The sequence below is a fragment of the Equus quagga genome, chromosome 3 (assembly GCF_021613505.1).
Source record: "Equus quagga isolate Etosha38 chromosome 3, UCLA_HA_Equagga_1.0, whole genome shotgun sequence".
Lineage (NCBI taxonomy): Eukaryota > Metazoa > Chordata > Mammalia > Perissodactyla > Equidae > Equus > Equus quagga.
The window spans coordinates 107,964,378-107,981,740 of NC_060269.1; the positions used below are offsets into that span (position 1 = coordinate 107,964,378).

Genomic DNA, 17,363 nt, shown 5'->3' on the forward strand with positions numbered 1-17,363 from the left:
CATATCCAATACTGGAATGTCTCAAGGAGGATAACATACACAATTATGAAGACCCTTTTAAGCCTATGACAGGTGATGTCCTCCTGATTATAGAAAAAGAATAACTTATCCCCACTGAAATAAAGTATCGTTCACAATATCTGGGCCACCATAGACACTTTTTTCTTTTCCCTCTTCTGCTGTACAAGGATCTCTGGCCCTTCTGTATAACAAAGGCCACTTACGAATATTGTCTGTGTTCTCCCTGACAATGTCAGTCTTCAAAAGGTTATCAGCCAGCACAAAAGCACTTTCTTCCACAGTGTCAAGCAACATGGTGGCTGCACGTAGTTGATCACTTGTAGTCAGGTCTCTCCATGCATTCAAGGCTTGTGGCTGGAGGAGGTTGTTAACTGTCTCGACCATTGCCTATGAGAGGATGAACAGAATGACAGAGGTCTCTAGTGAACCCACAGAGCTGTCAGAAATCCAGGTGTACATGTTGCCCAGCAAGCAAGGATCAGCGGTGTGCATGAGTTCAGTATTGTCCCAGCCTCCCCTGTGACATGCTGCAGCAGAAGCATTCATTATTTTGTTCTGTAAAACCCTACCTGAGACTTTGCAAGGCAAGAGGAAAACCTGCTTCTGTTTTGAAGACAACAAATAGAGCCATACTTGCTTAGAAGCAATAACAAAGGCTTAAATAAGACTATAACCACATAATTAAATTATTTGGCTGGGAAACAGTTGGCCTGTAATTTAAAATAACAATTTTATCACGTCACTTACAAAAAATGATTTTTTTCTATGCATCACCATAAAACTAGATGCTGAACACAACAGAGATTAACATGATGACCATGACAGGACAAGACAAGAATTTGTTGCCTATAGGTTAAGGACTCACTAAGCAAACTGATTTTTTTCTTAGCCAGCTAGTAAAATGTCAGAATGGGGAAAATATCAAAGCATACATACTCCCAGGGGCTTCGGATATGTTATGTATGGAGAGAAACCTTCTTCACACTGTTCTCTACTAGGGATGGGAATAAACAGTTGGCACTTGCTACCTGTGGCCCTCAGGTGTTTTTCCTTAAAAAAAATCAGCAGTAGGTACACTCACACATAGAGATAAAGCACTCTGTTTCTTGTTGCTTCATCCAAAAGAATCATCTTTCTAGTTACAATTTATATATTTCCTGTGGTTAGCTTTATGCTCTAGGTTACAAAGAAAAAAACAGTGCTCGCAATAAGGTCTTAAGGTTTCATTCATACCTAGAGAACTGCAAAATAGAAAAAGAGCAGCTGCAGTCTGAAAGTGACCATCCCTGAACCCGTTGATCATGAAATATGCATCTAATCCAGAAATAAAGTTGAATCAACAGCCAACGCAGGCTCTTTCTAGGCAGCACATGGGTGTTTTCAAGCTGGACTCACTTTATTGACACGTTGGCAGAAGGAATGGGAGAGACTGGAGAAATATCCATTACACTGCAGTGTTTTCTTCTGGATGGTGTTTTCATAGTAACCAAGTAACAACTGTTAAAAATTCAGCTTCATAATGAAACACCTTGGCTGCCAATTAACACCAGCTTCAAAAACTAATTTGCCTTTTGATAAAAGTTGTTTTTCTTGATATTTTTCCCAGCTATTCCAAGTTCTGGCCAAAAATCAACATCACTGGACTTTTATGTGAAATAGCCTTGCTTGAATCTTGAGTACTTTGCATCATTAAAAAAAAAAAAAAAACACTACCAAAAATCTCTCATGAGTTTAATGACTGGGCATTTTAACATAGTATGGTTAGCTCCGGCATTTGTTCTGGGTTTAAAGCATGACCTAGAAGCTAGACAAAAGCATTTCCGAATCTCAACAAAATGATCTGCTTTCCAGGAAGTTCTCTATAGGGGTAATGCCAATAGGATACGCCAAAAAGGAGATGCCAGATAGGAAACAGAAAAAAAAGGTTAGATATTTTCTGAAGCCAGAGAAAACCAACCTCTTGACGGCAAAGAAGCATTCTTTCTGGGATTAGATGATCCTCTGAATTCATTAGAAATGCTCTGAAAATCCCACATGCAACAGAAATTATGCCTCTTCTTTAAGGAGCAGCAATTTTAGCAGTTGTTAATAATCTGACATTGATTAACTTTAACCTTACCTCAGGGAAAATTTATTGGGGATAATGCAACGTTTCTGTTCTGCCCTTTACTACTTTAAATTTTTTTAAACTTAAAAAATGCAAAAGGAGAAAAAAAAGAAAAAAAATAAGAAAAAGGAATAACCGTGGTCAACTCCAAGAATGTTCTAAATAGGAACCTGTTGACAACAGACTGCTTTAGCTAAAATACTGTCTTTCACTTGATAGCAAATGAATCAAAGATACTTCTTATTAACTTATCTTAGTTTTGTAACTGAGAAAGTATAAGGTGCAGTATTTTTTCATAGTTACAAATTTTGAGTACATTTTAACAATTGCATCTTCCCAAATAAGACATAGTCTTTACAAAAGCTTTCTATGAAAGCCCAAATGATTTCCAAGCTTATTATAGAAACGACAGACTTAAATTATGGTCCTAAAATTTGGGTGGGTTAAAACATAAATCTAATATTCATTTATTCCTCTTGAAAAAGCACCTGTTATGATCGCTTAAGTATAATTATAAGGAAATGTCAACACAAGGTTTGAGAGACAGAATTCTGTAGTGCTAAAATCAGACTGTAGGACTTGGAATCACGTCTCCTGAGTTTGTACCTGGACTCTGCCACTTACTAGCTGTGTGATGTTGAGCAAGTTACTTGTCATCTCTGTACTTCATCTATAAATTGAAGAGGATAGTATAATCATTTCATTAGGTTGCCTGGCTCACAAGTGCTTAAGGTGTAACCTTAGCTTTACTTCATTTGATATCAAAGTCCAGTGTGGGAAGAAGAGGTCTTCCTTGAATGAAGCACAAGTCATACCTGATAATTATAAAACATCCACACTTAAGTGAGATGTGGAAGGAATAACTCTTCTGCAATGCAATCTTCATAAACAGACCTGTCATACAACTCACTACTGAAGACTATACTACCTGAAGCTCTGAGGAATAGGGGAGTACAGGAACCTGTGGACTAAATAGTTTATAATGAGTGTTTTTGAGGCTTGAACAAATTGACTCATTTTCTGCTAGTGAGACAGCACAAGTAAGTCACTCTTAATGGCATTATAATTAATACAGCTTGCTTAAACTTTCCAAAGGTGGCTGACAAGTCCTTGTGATCAGTTTAACGAAGGCCAATTAAATACTCATAACTCCTCAATGATAAAAGAACATTTATATTTTGGTTGCCTTATACATTTATGCATTTGTATATTTTAGCTAGGAATGATGACATCTGGTCATAGATAATTTTTTTTTGTCAAATTAGTTATTTGCATTTGCTTTCATTAGCTCAACATCCCTTTAAAAACAGGTTGATTTTCATTTTATTTGGTTACAAAGAAATAAGCTTAACTCTACTTAGACCCAAAGTTGAATGGGAAATGTACAAAGAATTTGATTAAAGTGAGGTACTGGGATGCCCCTTTATTGTCCAACAGCTCTCACTGATTTCTCTTTTTTCTGCTATAAATATTTTTCTGACCTAAAATTTGTATTCTAAAGTTGGAAGAAAACAAGATTGGTCCTGAATTTATCTTAAAGAAATTTATATCCTCACCACAATGCCTCAGTCCACGAGAAAAAAAAATCATCTAATGGTTTGACACGTACAAATTGAAATAATCTAAAAGTTTGAGAAGTAAATTTAATCAACAACGTCCTTGCCAGAAACTAAATGTTAAGGTACTTCACTGTCTCTTTTAAAACACTAGAAACTGAAGAGGAGATGGGCACTGGAAATTTGCATTGTAGTTCTGCCAATAAATTTTAGTGTATCTTTGGGCAAATTTATGTTTTCTAACCAATCAACAAAATGTGAACTACACAAGAAAATGTCTCATCATGTTTCACCTTGAGGGTAGTTAGGGGCATCTATTAGATAATACTCTTCTCATTATACAGTTTACAGAATAGACCCTAACGTGACTTTGTTTCTAAAAGTCAAATATCAACTAGAAAGTGTCAAACACTTAGATTCATAGCAGGATCATGGACATACCATATACTTCTGGACATATATCTGCATTACACAATATTATTGGACCTTTTATCATTAAATTCAGATCTTAAGCAAATCCATTTAACCAGTTTTACTCATAGCATACAATTGTAGCATGTTTGTTAAAAGATGATACAAACTGTATAATCACACTTATTTTATTTCAAAAGGGAGGAGTTATGTATTTGTTATAACTATTGTGAAAAATTTGGGGGAAAAACAGCTATATTTCTTTCCAATAACAACTTTGGTCATTATTCCAAGAGGATGTGCTTGTGAAATAGCCTAGGATTCTTAGCAAGAATACACAAAAGGATCAATGTCGAAAAACATATCAACAGCACTTCTTACCCAGGTGAGCAGTAAGTTTCAAACTAGGTAAGCAGAACCACCTGGGGAACTTAGTTACCCCTCTTTCTTCACTTGAAAACCACCAAAATAAATATCCAGCTAGAACGAATGCCTTGTGAAAAGATACATAACTTTACCACTACTGAATCTTTCCGAATATAAGCTTTGTAACACAGAGTTCATTCAGGTTTTAGCTAAAGTATCAACTGCTCAAAGAGGGCTTCCATTATCAGCATATCTAGAGAGAATACCCCCACCCTTAAATCCATTACGTGTTTTGTTTTCTTTGTATCACGTATCACTATCTGAAGTATCTCATATATTTATTTACCTCCATGACTATTCTAGATCTCTCACTCAAGAAAAGGTAAGCTTCATGAGGGTGGCAACTCTGTCTCACTTACAAGTGGCAAAAACTCTGCCTGGCCCCCAATAAGTGTTCAATAACTCCTTGCTGAATGATTGCCATCCAGTGAAAATTCATAGTTAAGTGATTTTTCTCCATTTTTGTGCCAGCATAAAAAAAAAAATCTTTGAAGGTATTGGTTTTATATAATTATAAGAGCAAAGAATATCTAAGTACAAATGAAAAAAAACCTATTATTAGCCAATATTATCTGAATCATTTTCTTTTCAGAGATTCAATGCCACAGTGGGCTCCCATTTTAGTATTTATTCACCTTTAATAGAATTATCCATATTTGTGTCTGGCTTTCTCATCAGACTATGATGTTCTTAGGGGAGACATCATGTGCATTTGTGTTTTCTCAGGGTAAATTTTAGTGCCTTGAGACATTTTGGGTTCTCAATAAATGCTCACTAAATGAAGATAACCTACTTTGACTATGAAACCATTAATTACCTTATATATCATAGGAAAACTGACAGCATCTAGTTCTATAACTTTTGCCATATCTTCCAGAGAATAAAGTGCTTAGATACTACCATGGTTTGGAAGGAAGGGAGACTGAATTAGAGGGAATTAAGATGACAATCAGAGTTCAAAAGGAGAAAAGTAGAACCACAAGTTATTGTAGTGAATGCAGACCACCCTGCATAGCAACAATATATTCTATAGCAAACTTTCCAAAATGTTTTAAGTGTCCCAAAGCCCACTTTCAATGTAATTCAGTGAGGTTTCATTGAATATGTATGATATGGAAAGAACTAGGAAAGTCACTGCTGGATGAGGTTTGGAAAAAGAGGGAAAACATGAAGTCTGCCCTCAATTTGCCCACTATCCAAGGCAGAAGAGAAGCACAAAATAGAGCTAAAAACTCACAGCATATGGGACAAAAAGTAGTGAATTCTTACTGAGGAGGGTCAAGGAAAGATCTCAGAAGGTGTTTGATTTTGAGTTAGACACTAAAAGATGAATAAATTTTCCTTGATTATGATGAGAAAATTTGAGGCTATAGGACAAAATGAGAAGTCAATGATAAACAAGGTACTAACGTAGGGAATGTGTTGGCTTTGGGATCAGGTGAATGTATGGTGTGTGGGAAGAGAGTGTTAAAAGATGAGTTTGGTGGGAGAAATGGTAGGTAGGAATCAGATCTTAGAAAATCTTCAGTATGATAGAAGTTTGGGCTTTATTGTGTATAAAATGTACAGACCTTAAAGATTTTCAAGCAAAAAAATTATATGTTTAGATCTCTGTTTTTAGCAAATTTCCTCTGAAAATATATTAAAGGATGAATGGAGAATAGAATTAAGAAGCCACAAAAAATAACAAAATGGAAAGTGAATTCTGTCTTAAGTTCATTCACTATTTTTTAAATGTTATTTTGTGTTACAATAAAGCAAAAATGTATAAATAGGTAAATTATCAGTAAGTAGCCAATCAGAAAGTTAAGAGCAATTATTTACAATTATTAGCTAAATTTAAATTAATAAATTACTGACATCCTTTTGAAAAACTGCCTAGTAATATGAAATTTTATTTTACTCTTTACTTCCACATCTTTGTTTTTTGATGTGTTCTCCTGAATGCAATATTTCTTTATCAATATATACTATAATCATTATGCTGAACATTGCTGTTTTACTCTACTATATATACATTTATGTATAAATATTTTTCTTCATGTATAAATCTCAGGATATGCAGAAAGAACGAAAGAAGTCTTCACATCTCTCCTCCAGTCTCCTACTTTCTGACTCTATTTTTATACGTATAAATATAGCATATGTTAATTTATAATTTGAAAAAATAAAACAACTTTTCTTAATTCTTCAGTTTTGACTTCTTGATATGAAGTTTATCAGTTGAGAATAAAATAAAATAGAGCAGAAGTTTAAAATCATTACTGAATAAGGCATTTCGTACTCCCATCTACATTTAGATATTGATTCAAATCCAAATTTTAAAGGTCAAATGTTAGAAAAGTCTTCAAAACAGTCTTGAACTTACAGGTTTTTTATTAGTAGTCAAGTTGAATGGCTGATATTTACACATCTGATCAATAAACCTAAGGTTCTTTTCATAATCACTGTCATTTAATATTATTAAGCATATAAAAACTACTAATCTCTGAACTTGCTTTTATATAACAGTGAAGCATTGGCATTTTCAAGTCTTAATTAAAATTAGATTGTATAACATAACTGACCTTAATATTGTAACAAGAACCTTTAACAGTAGAACAAGATGAAACTAAAATTTCATAGAAAAGACTACTACTTTAAGAGACCCCTTGTTGTTTAAAAAAAGTATTGTTTTTAGAAAACTATAATTGACTATTATTTTTTAAATCTCATTTAGTTAGAGTTAAATGATTGAATGCTGTCAAATAAACCTATATTGTGTTACAGGAATTAAATGGAGATGTAACTTGACTCAAAGTTTTAGCTAACACAACATTCATTCAACAAATATTAACTAAGTACTTCAATGTGGCAGTCAACTGGGATGCTGCAAGAAAGACAGATGTTCCCTTCCCTCAAAGTGATGACAACATAGTAAGGCCAGAGAATTAAAGAAGTAGTTAAAATACAACATGACAAGCATTATAATAATGGAAACACAGGATTCAAGCTCTGCATTAAAAAGGCTTCATGAAGAAGGATTCCAAGCTGAAATTCATGACTGACCAAAGAGGCAGGGGGTACAGCAGGTGCTTTTAGGTACAGAGGTGAAAGAGAACAAGCATGACAGAGGAAGTGGACAAAATTCCTTATGATAAGAGCAAAGACTCAAAGAGTGTAACAAGTTCAGTGGCAAGATTAGTGAGTAAAGGCTAGTTTTCAGAGGCATGCAAACCATGTTAAGATATTTCCAATTCTTCTTAAAGGCAACAAGATGTTACTGAAAAATTTAAAGTAGGGAAGTCATATAAATTATAATGGCTAATATTTATTGAGTGTGTTCCAGATCCTCATCTGAATGCTTTACATGCATCAACTCCTTTAATTTTCACAATAGCCCAATAAGCAGAAATGATTATTATCTTCATCTTGCAATAAGAAAATTGAGACTCAGAGAAGTTAAGTAATAATTAGCTAACATGAGCCAGAATCAGGGTTCAAATCCATCCATTCAGGCTCTGGGGATGGAGAAAAGTAGAGATTCCAAAGATACTTAAAATGATTTGTTAATTAATTAAAGTCAGTTAGTGAGGGAAATAAAGAAGTCCAGTACACAGGATTTGAGGATAGGCAATGAGGTGGCACTCACTGAAACTGGGAATAGAGGAAGAGAAACAAATTTTTGTTCATTAAAAGGTAAAGGGCGTAAGTACTGGTGGGGCAAGAGTGTGTGGAACGTGATGAATTCAGGGATGCCTATTTTGAATGTGACGTACTTGAATGGAATTAATTTAAAAGGTCTAGAGAAGCCTTGTAGGAGAGGAAAAATCTTTCCTCTACCCTCTTAGACTCTGTGACTGGGCCTGAGAATTAAACGGACATGAAATAGATTTACAGGAGAAAAGCATACAAATTTTATTTTTATGTCCACACAGGATCCTTCATAGAAAAAATGAAGACCCGAAGAAGTAGTTAGGACTGAGAGCTTAAATACTTTTTTATACAAAGAACAATAAATTTGTGAAGAAGTGAAAAGATAAAGGAAAGGGTTTTAAGCTTCTAGGGGAAGTAAATTGTGGGAAAATGACTAGGAAATAGACAGGAAACTAATGGAAGATAAGGGTTATTTTAGTATGTTTGTTTGTACAGATCCATTTTGGCTTTCACTCCCAGTCTCTGGTGATAAGAATGCTCTTCTCTTCTGGTACATGGGAAGTTTTATGATCTGCTTTTAGGTAGAAAGGGGGAGATCAGAGAGCCCTTCCTCTTCTGCTGTTTCTCAATTGCCTTCAGCTCAAAATAATCAATGTGCCAAAGTGGCATATTTTGGAGTGGTATGTTCTTAACCCTTCAGCCTGCAGCTTCCTCATATATCTGTTCTTGACATATAGGTTTAGGCATCATAAATTTAAGTATGCTCATTGAAACCATTGATACATCTGACATCACTGAGATAAAGTGACTAGAGGGAGAATTGATGGCCCAGAAACACTAACAACAGAAGAGAAAATGTAGAAAGGATAGTTCACAACTGAGATGAAGAAAAAGTAGCCAGAAAAATGTGGTATCACAGAAGTCAAGGGAAAAGGGTTTCCATCAGTTTCAAAATAAACTCAATCATAAAGTATACAAAAAGTCCTTCTTCTTGAAATAACAGTAATAACTCTAGATTTTTGCAGGGAGAGTGACTGGTAGAATGGTTGTAAAACAGAAAAACCACAGAGAAGCTGCTTTTGAGGGACAATCAGTTCATTCTGTGTATCTTTGAAGTAGGACATTCATTCATTCAATAAATAGTCCTTGAACATTTAATATGTGCCAACATTGTTCCAGACTGTTGGGATACATCTTAAACAAAGCAGAGAAAAAAAAATCCTAGAACCGAACATTCTGGCAAGGAGGAAAATAAAATATATATATTTAAAAGGAGCTAAGTACCATGTAATAAAATAAAATAAAAGGAAAATAGGCATGATAGGGAGATGTAGAGTCAGGGAGAGGGGTGGGGAGAGGGCGGCTTGTGATTATATGGTCCAGGTAGGCCTCATCGGAAAGGTAACAATTCAAGAAAGACAAAGTCATTGAGGGAGTTAGCCTGCAGCTATTTGGAGGATATTCCAATCAGAGGGAACAACCAGAATAAAAGTCCTCAGGTGGGAACATGCTTTGCGTGTTCAAAACCTTAGGGAGGCCTATTTGGAGCAAACCGAAAGAAAACAGTGGGGGTGGGGCTGAACCACATCCACTGAATAGGTGAAGACTGCATGTAAAACTAGTTTGCGGGTGAAGATTAGGAGTTCAGTTATGGATGTGGAAGGTTTGAGGTGTCTATTACACAACAAAGTGAAGATGTCAGAAGTTAGCTTGAAAATTAATTTTGGAGTTCAGGAGAGTGGTCTGTGATAGAGACAACATTTGTGACTCATAGGCATATAGGTGGTATCTAAATCAATGATATCACCAAGGAGTGACTGTACAAAGAGACAACAAGGAGACTAAGTATTGAGTTAGGGAGCCCTCTAATCTCAAGGGTAAGAGGAGGAACCAGCAAAAGGAGACTGGAAAGAAGCATTAAGGAGGAGGAAAATCAAGAGAATGAGTTGTCCTGATGAGTGTATCAAAGAAGAGGGAGTGATCGACTGTGTCAGATGTTTCCGGTTGGTCAGGTAAGAGGGATTGACAACTGACCATTGGGTTTAGCAGGATGAAGTGATTAACGACGTCATTAATGTCCAGTCGCAGTAAAGTGGTGGGGGCAAAAGGCCGAAGAGGTGAATTTAAGAGAGAAAGGGAGAAGAGGGATTGGCGAAAGTGAATGTGGACAAGTGTTTTGAGGATTTCTAGCACAGTGGACACACAAGTAAGCAACTGGAAAAATGGGAAATATTTAGAGGTCACTTTGTATGTGAATTTAAAAGGTCCTGAGGATACAGAAATAAAAGTGGCACTGTTCCTTCCCAAGGAGCTCAGAGATAGAAAAAGTGAACAGATATGAAAATACAACTTGATAATTGCTGCAATAAGAGGAAAAGTGAGAGTGTTATAAGTTTACATAAGAGGGCATTTATCCAGACTAAGTGGGACAAAGAATGCTTCCTTAGAGTAACTGACACATAAAGTGGGTGTAGACAAGAAATCAAAGAACTGAGATGAAAGGACGGAGAAACGAGAACAAATCCAGAAGTAATCTAAGCAGAAGGTACTGTGACTACAGAGAAAGGAACTTCAAGGACTTAGATGGTTTGGGAGTGCAGAATCCAAGGATACGTGAGGGACCCGTTCAAGGTGTGGGAAATTAGCAAGAGGAGTCAAATTTTCAAGCACTGTAGTCCAAAAATGGAAATTTTTTGTTAAGAGAGTAAGGAACAGTCCTTGAGTAGGGTCAAGTCATGATTAGATTTGCATTTTTAAAACATCATTCCATAGTAAGGAGAATGGATTAACAGACGAATTTCTAAATGTGTAAAGCGGTTGGTTAATGTTTTCTGAGAATCACATAAAAGTGATACCGGAAGCTGTAAGAATGGACAGCTAACAGAAAACTAAGTTTGCAACCAAAAACATCTTGCAAAAATATAATGTCAATGGCATTCAGAATCTTGACTCCTTTCCATAGCTTTCCCAGCCCTGTATTCTCCTTCAATCCATTACTTCAGGCATAGTGGCCTTCTTTCTATTTCCAGAGCTCACCAATCAGTCCTCACTTGATCATCTTTGCTCGGAGTGACCTCTGATCTTGGAATCCTTTTTCTCCACATAGGCACATGGCTGATCTCATATTGCCAGGGCTCACTGTCACCTGCCAAGTCTTCCCTGACACAGATAATCTACAGTAACCAAGCAGTCACTTTTACCCACGTGACTGTTTTAATTCTTTGCACACTATTTCTTTTGTTATTTTATTTTATTATTTTGATTGATCTACTATTTCCTTGCCAAACTTCAGTCTGCTAAACTAGGATGTGAGCTCCACAAGAGCAGAAATCCTGTCTGTCTTTACTCCTGAATTGCTGCATGTGGAACAGTGTCTGAAACACAAGAGCTCAACAAATATTGTCTAGGTGAGGGAATGAATGAATAATTCTATGCCAGGATTAAACTATATGGTTAATTATTTTTTTAAATGGAAAATATATTTTCCTGACATTAAAAAGGACAAGGTTGTAGGAAAGTCTGAGAAACTGTTAGAGTCTACAGCAGCCTAAGACATGACGATTACATGCAATATGATATCCTGTGTAGGATCCTGAAGCAGAAAAAGGACAGTGGTAAAAGTTAAGGAAATATGAAGAAACTATGCACCTTAGGTAATAATAACATATTAACATTGGTCTGTCAATTGTAATAAATGTACCATACTAATGTAAGATATTAATAATAGAGGAAACTGTGTGTAGGGGGGATATATAGGGACTGTATTATCTAATCAATTTTTCTGGAAATCTAAAATTGTTCCAAAAGTAGTGTCTATTACTAAAACAGTTAAAAAGTATATGCTTATGAACAGTTAAAAAAATACAGAAATATATAAATTAAAACCTGAAAGTGTATTCAGTGAACAACACTCATCTCACCCAAAAAGATTCACTTTTGACAAGTTGTTGTAGATCCCTCCAGATCGGTAAATATTTCTACATACACACAAACAAATGTGATCACTATAATAATGCTATCATCTGTTGGTTTTTGCTTGCTTGTTTGCTTTGACTTCATAATATATCACATCCATCTTTCTAAGTCAATACAAGATCTACCCCATTCTTTCTGTGGCTTAAGAGTATTCCACTATTTGGTGCAGCAATTTAGTCAACTGGTTTCCTACTGATGAAGAGGTAAGTTGCTTTGCTGATATAAACTATGATATGAGTCTACCTTGTGATTATCTCTACCCATTTTCTTTGTTTCGATGGCAGAATGCTACCCCAATGCGTGGGTCTGCCACATGCTACTTCCAAAGTCCTTACTCTAGGTAAGGTGAACAAGACTTTTGGGATTGAATGACAAGATTTATAAAGAAACATTATAATAAAGTGGATGTGAGTAAAAACAGTTTTCTCTGTAGGTACTTAAGAGGCTGATAACAGTGATCGCTCTGAGGAAGGAGGAGTGAATGACTGGAGAGAGAGGTGAGGGGCAGGGTTGCACTCCATAACTCCAAGGGGCACCATTCAAATAGATCGCAAAGTCAGTGTCATGCTCGAGAGTGAGGAATGCAACGGCCCAGGTGGGAAGGAGACATACTTATTACTCTATCTTTTGAATTTTAAACCGTGTGCCTACATTAGCTGTTCAAAAATTACTTAAAAAGAAGAAAATGCCATCTGAGAATAATTTGAATAACTTTTTCTTTTTAAGAAAATGATTGCTCAAAGAACAATAATTAACAGAAGAATCTGAAGAACATTCAAATCTGTGCTTAGGGATCAAAAGTAACCCTCATATTGTCATAAATCTGTAATAGGTTATTACGTCAAAATTGGATGAAAATATCAACATGTATCATTAAACAAGAAAAAAAAGCATTTTGGGTTGCATCTAAGAATGCTAGTTGCTCAATAACTTTCTTGCCTTAGACGCAGAATCATCAGATGCTATGCCCAGCTGCAAAGCTATATCTATTAATGCAGTCTTCAGCTATACAAATTGAGTAGCCCATGAGATATGGTCAGAAGTAGTTGGGTGAGACTTCTGGAAAGTTCTAAAAGAGATGAATCTTTTAGTCAGTTATCCTCCTTCTTCCTGTTTAGAGATTAGCATGAAGTGATTATTGGAACCTAAGTAGCTATCTTGTCATTTTGAAAATGGAAGCCCATGTCCTAAAGATAACAGAGCAGAAAAACAGATGAAGCCTTGGTCTCTGATGTGGAGTTTTCATGCTAATCCAAGACTGCCTTGTCTGCATTTCTTTTTTATGTGCAGGAATAAAACACTCGTTTAAGTTCCCATAGTTTAGTTTCTGTTACTATTAGCTGTACAAAATTCATACAGTAGATAAGAGAAAATAGAAAAATTATAACTCTATTGGGAACATTCTAAAAAATCATTTGTTTGGTTCCAAGCCAGCAGGCGACTACTTTACTGCAAATTACACTGTAAAATTTCCATTTCTTTTCTGACCTGTACCAGATAGTTTTAGAAAGTAGGATCTTAAATCTGTAATGCTATTTTTAATATCTTTTTCCTCTGGCTAGCGATGTGATCATAAAGCTGTTAAAGAAATAGCAGAGTAAACTGATGTGTATTCTCTTGTGTTTGCATGGAAATAATATCTATTTATAGTCTATATATTTAAAACTTTTCTGAAGGTAAACACATGTTCAGAAAGCAATGATGCATTAGAATGGACTTTAAATAAACAATTTTAACATAAATTATCAGAAAATTATAAGAGAAAAGAGAATATAACTTGAAGAGAAGTGAGAAAATACTTTTGTTTTAGATGGAAGCATTTTATTTAAAAACAGAGGGCTTTTTTTTTTTTCACCCTCATTGGAATTACTTCCTGAAGCATTCACAAACCATGTATATACAAACAGCAGCTGGAACATTTGTTTATTTATAGGAAATGTGCAAAACGGAAGAGTCAGAAATGACCTTGTAAAGCAGCCATCTCTGCCTGACCTGACACATTCACCACAGGAATTTTGAGACATTCCCAGAATGTTCTTTGCATGTCAAAGCAGGGTCTCCATTATCAACATCTGCCAATGTCCTTTGGAGGTTTTTGAGTTATTATATTTATGAATGGACTTGTCCAAGCTCTTAACTAATATCTATATACTTTACGCTGCCTATCTTACATATGGTTTTACTGTCTTTTGATTCAACGATTGCTTTATGACAGCATTTAATGACTACAACTTATAGGAGAGAATTCTGATAACTTCTTTATCTACAGAAAACTACTCTAGTTTTGTAGATGGAAGTCACTTTCTTTGATCTCAACATCTTTTAGCAATAGGTTCAGGGCACCAGAAAGACGCAGGGTGCAGATTTATATTTTCTCTCTTACTGACACAAATCAAGTACAGATTTATCAAGCTGTGAAATATATTAAGTTCACAGGACTTTAACAAAGGGTTACCAAACCTCAAGAACCTGCTGTGATTCAAACTACTTTCAGATGTCCTTTTAATTATATTAAATGAAAGTTTGGGCTGGCTTTGATGCTTATGGCCAAACATTGAAATCTCTTGAAAGAGCTGCTAAAAGTACTCCCTGTTGCTGTAGTTAATATACTACATTGTCTGTACACTGCTAGCCAATTTATTCTAGCCACTTTAACAAGGATATCCAGCCTGACAGGCCCCACAGAATAGTATCACAAGTCAAGCAAAGCACAAATCATTAGAGGACTCTGAAAGTTGTTTGACATGCACCACGGAGCTCTTTGTCACACAGCCAATTAAGTGACCAAACAAGGAACTTGAAAATACTCATTAGTTGTTTCCCAGCAATATAAATGGAGGTTAGAATCCTTCTTGTCATATGCACCAAAGGCACACAAGTAAAACCGGCATAATTCAATTTGCACTTTGTCAAAGGTGCAAGTAGCAACTTTGGTTCACAGAAAGTCTGCTCGAAAAGCAAAAAAAGGAAAGGAATAGGTAAAAATGTTTAGATAGCACATAGAATAATATAGATATTTGGGTTATGGAATTTTTAAAATTAATCAAAAGTTGACACTACTTTTATCCTTGAAAAGCCTTATCAGCATTTCTGAGCAGATTCAGCAGCACTTGATATCATTTCCTCCTCTGTGAAACAAGAACTTGAGTTGACTCCTGGATGCCATACTTTCCAAGTCCTCCCCCTTCCTTAAGGCTGCTCTTTAGTCTCTAGTGCTGGTTTCTCTTCCTCTCCCTGATCTCTTCCTAGGACTGTACCCTGGGGCTCCATCCTAGATTCTTTTCACTTCTCTCTCTACACTCATTCCCTTGATAAATTCATTTAGTATATTGGCTGTAAATGCCACTCTAAGTGAAACATTACCAAATGATTATTTCTAGCCTGACCTCTCAGCTGAACTTCAAACTTGTATATCTGACTGCATAAGAAACATCTATATTGCATATCTAATTGGAATCTCAAACTTAACATGCCCCAAAGTGAAGTTCTTTTTGTGCCCCTCCCAAATTGGTCACAGATAGATCATCTCAATAAATAGTGACTTCATCCTTCCAGTTGCTCAGGCAAAACACTTTCTGTCATTTCAACTCCTCTCTTTCTTTGACACTTCACATACAATCCCTTAGCAAATCCTGTTTGTTCCACTTAAAAAAGAAATCCTGAACCTGAATAATTATCTCAGCATCCCACACTCATATTCTATTCTAAGTGATTGTTATTGCCCAATTGGTCACCCTGTTTCAGCCCTTAGTTTTCCTGCTATAATCTATTCTCCACATTTAAAACACATCAGGTCATGTCATCCCTTGGCTTAGCAACTGACAGCGGTTTACTGTGTCTTTCTGAATAAAAGCTGGAGTCCTTACAATGGCTTATCAGATCTGGGCCCTTGCCACTCCACAGATTCATGCCCTATTACCCTCCTCTTTCAGTGTGCTGCAGTTGCACTGGCCTCCTGGCACACCAGAGGCTTATTTCCACCTCAGAAACTTTCTGTCTCTCTGCTAGAATGCTTTCTCCAGCATATCTACATAGTTCACTCTTTCACTTCATTCAGAATTTTGCTCAAATATCACCTCACTGATGTATTTCTTGCTTTCTTTTTCTTAGCATTTATCATCATCTCCTATACCATATATTTCACATGTGTAGTGTATTGTTTACATTCTGCCACTAGAAATTTCAACCTAGGAGACAGAGAAGAGTTCTTGCCTGTTATATGCACTGCTTGATTTCCAGTGCTGATAAGGTTACTGGGCACATACTCAACTATTAACTCTTGGATGTTTTTGTTAATTACTATGTGATGTTTTTCCAGTCGAAGACAGAAACTGTTTTTGCACTGCTGGTACCAAGGATGGAGATTTCTACCGGATAATTAAGGCAAAGCAAGCAAACAAACAAAATAAATAAATAAAATGAGAAAATTATAATTCAAAATTGAAATAAATAGAGGGCTTGGTGCAAATACTTTGTAAGCTTTAAAGAACACATAGACCACCTGCCTTTCAAAACAAAAAAGAGGAAGAAATAAAGGAAGAAAGGAAGGAAGGAAAGAAAGAAGGAAGGAATGAAGAACGAAAGAAGGACACCAGGAGCGTGTGTGTGTGTTTTAATTTGCATCTACCTATCAATTTTTTTAATCAGTTCTCAACCTGACTATGCAGGTAACAGCATATTCCAAAGAACAACTCAAAAAATTCACATCAATAACTATATGTATTTATATTTCTCATTATATTTCTACTGCAGACTCTCTAGGGAGTACATGCCACCTCTGAGATTTGGAGGACAAAAGAAACTGCTGATAAAAATGAAAATATATTTCTTAACGAGGAAAATGTCTTGCTTTTAAAGCAGTAAAAAAATGAATGTCAGTAATTCTTAATACTTCCTGCTAAAGAAGAGAATAATGCTAACAAATATTACTATTTAAAAGATGAGAACTTGGGGTTGAAAAATGAGAAAAACAAGTAAATCTAAGTTCTGGTTACATTTATAGAACATGAAGGCAGTTGTTCTTAGGCTGTTTATTTAAGATGTACTCTACTCCCAAATTCTCATGAAAACCACAGACCTCTCTTTGGAGCTATGTAATTTCTTACTGATTCATGGATTACACTCCCAAGCTTTCCTCTGCCCCCATTTCATGACTAGACTTAAGGAGTTCTGCAATTCACATGCACTACGATGGGTGTAATCAAAAAGACAGGAAATAGCAAGTGTTCTGA

The 17,363-nt window shown here is 35.7% G+C and overlaps 1 protein-coding gene across 18 annotated transcripts in view; it reads right to left on the bottom strand.

The window, feature by feature from the left end:
• The window catches only part of ADGRL3 (adhesion G protein-coupled receptor L3), a 794,963-nt gene that overhangs the window by 145,861 nt on the left and 631,739 nt on the right, over positions 1-17,363 (bottom strand). For all 18 annotated transcript variants that reach the window (XM_046656118.1, XM_046656110.1, XM_046656106.1 and 15 more), the window contains one exon: positions 225-408. In XM_046656118.1, the coding sequence (XP_046512074.1) occupies positions 225-408 (184 nt within the window). The remainder of the gene's footprint in view (positions 1-224; positions 409-17,363) is intronic.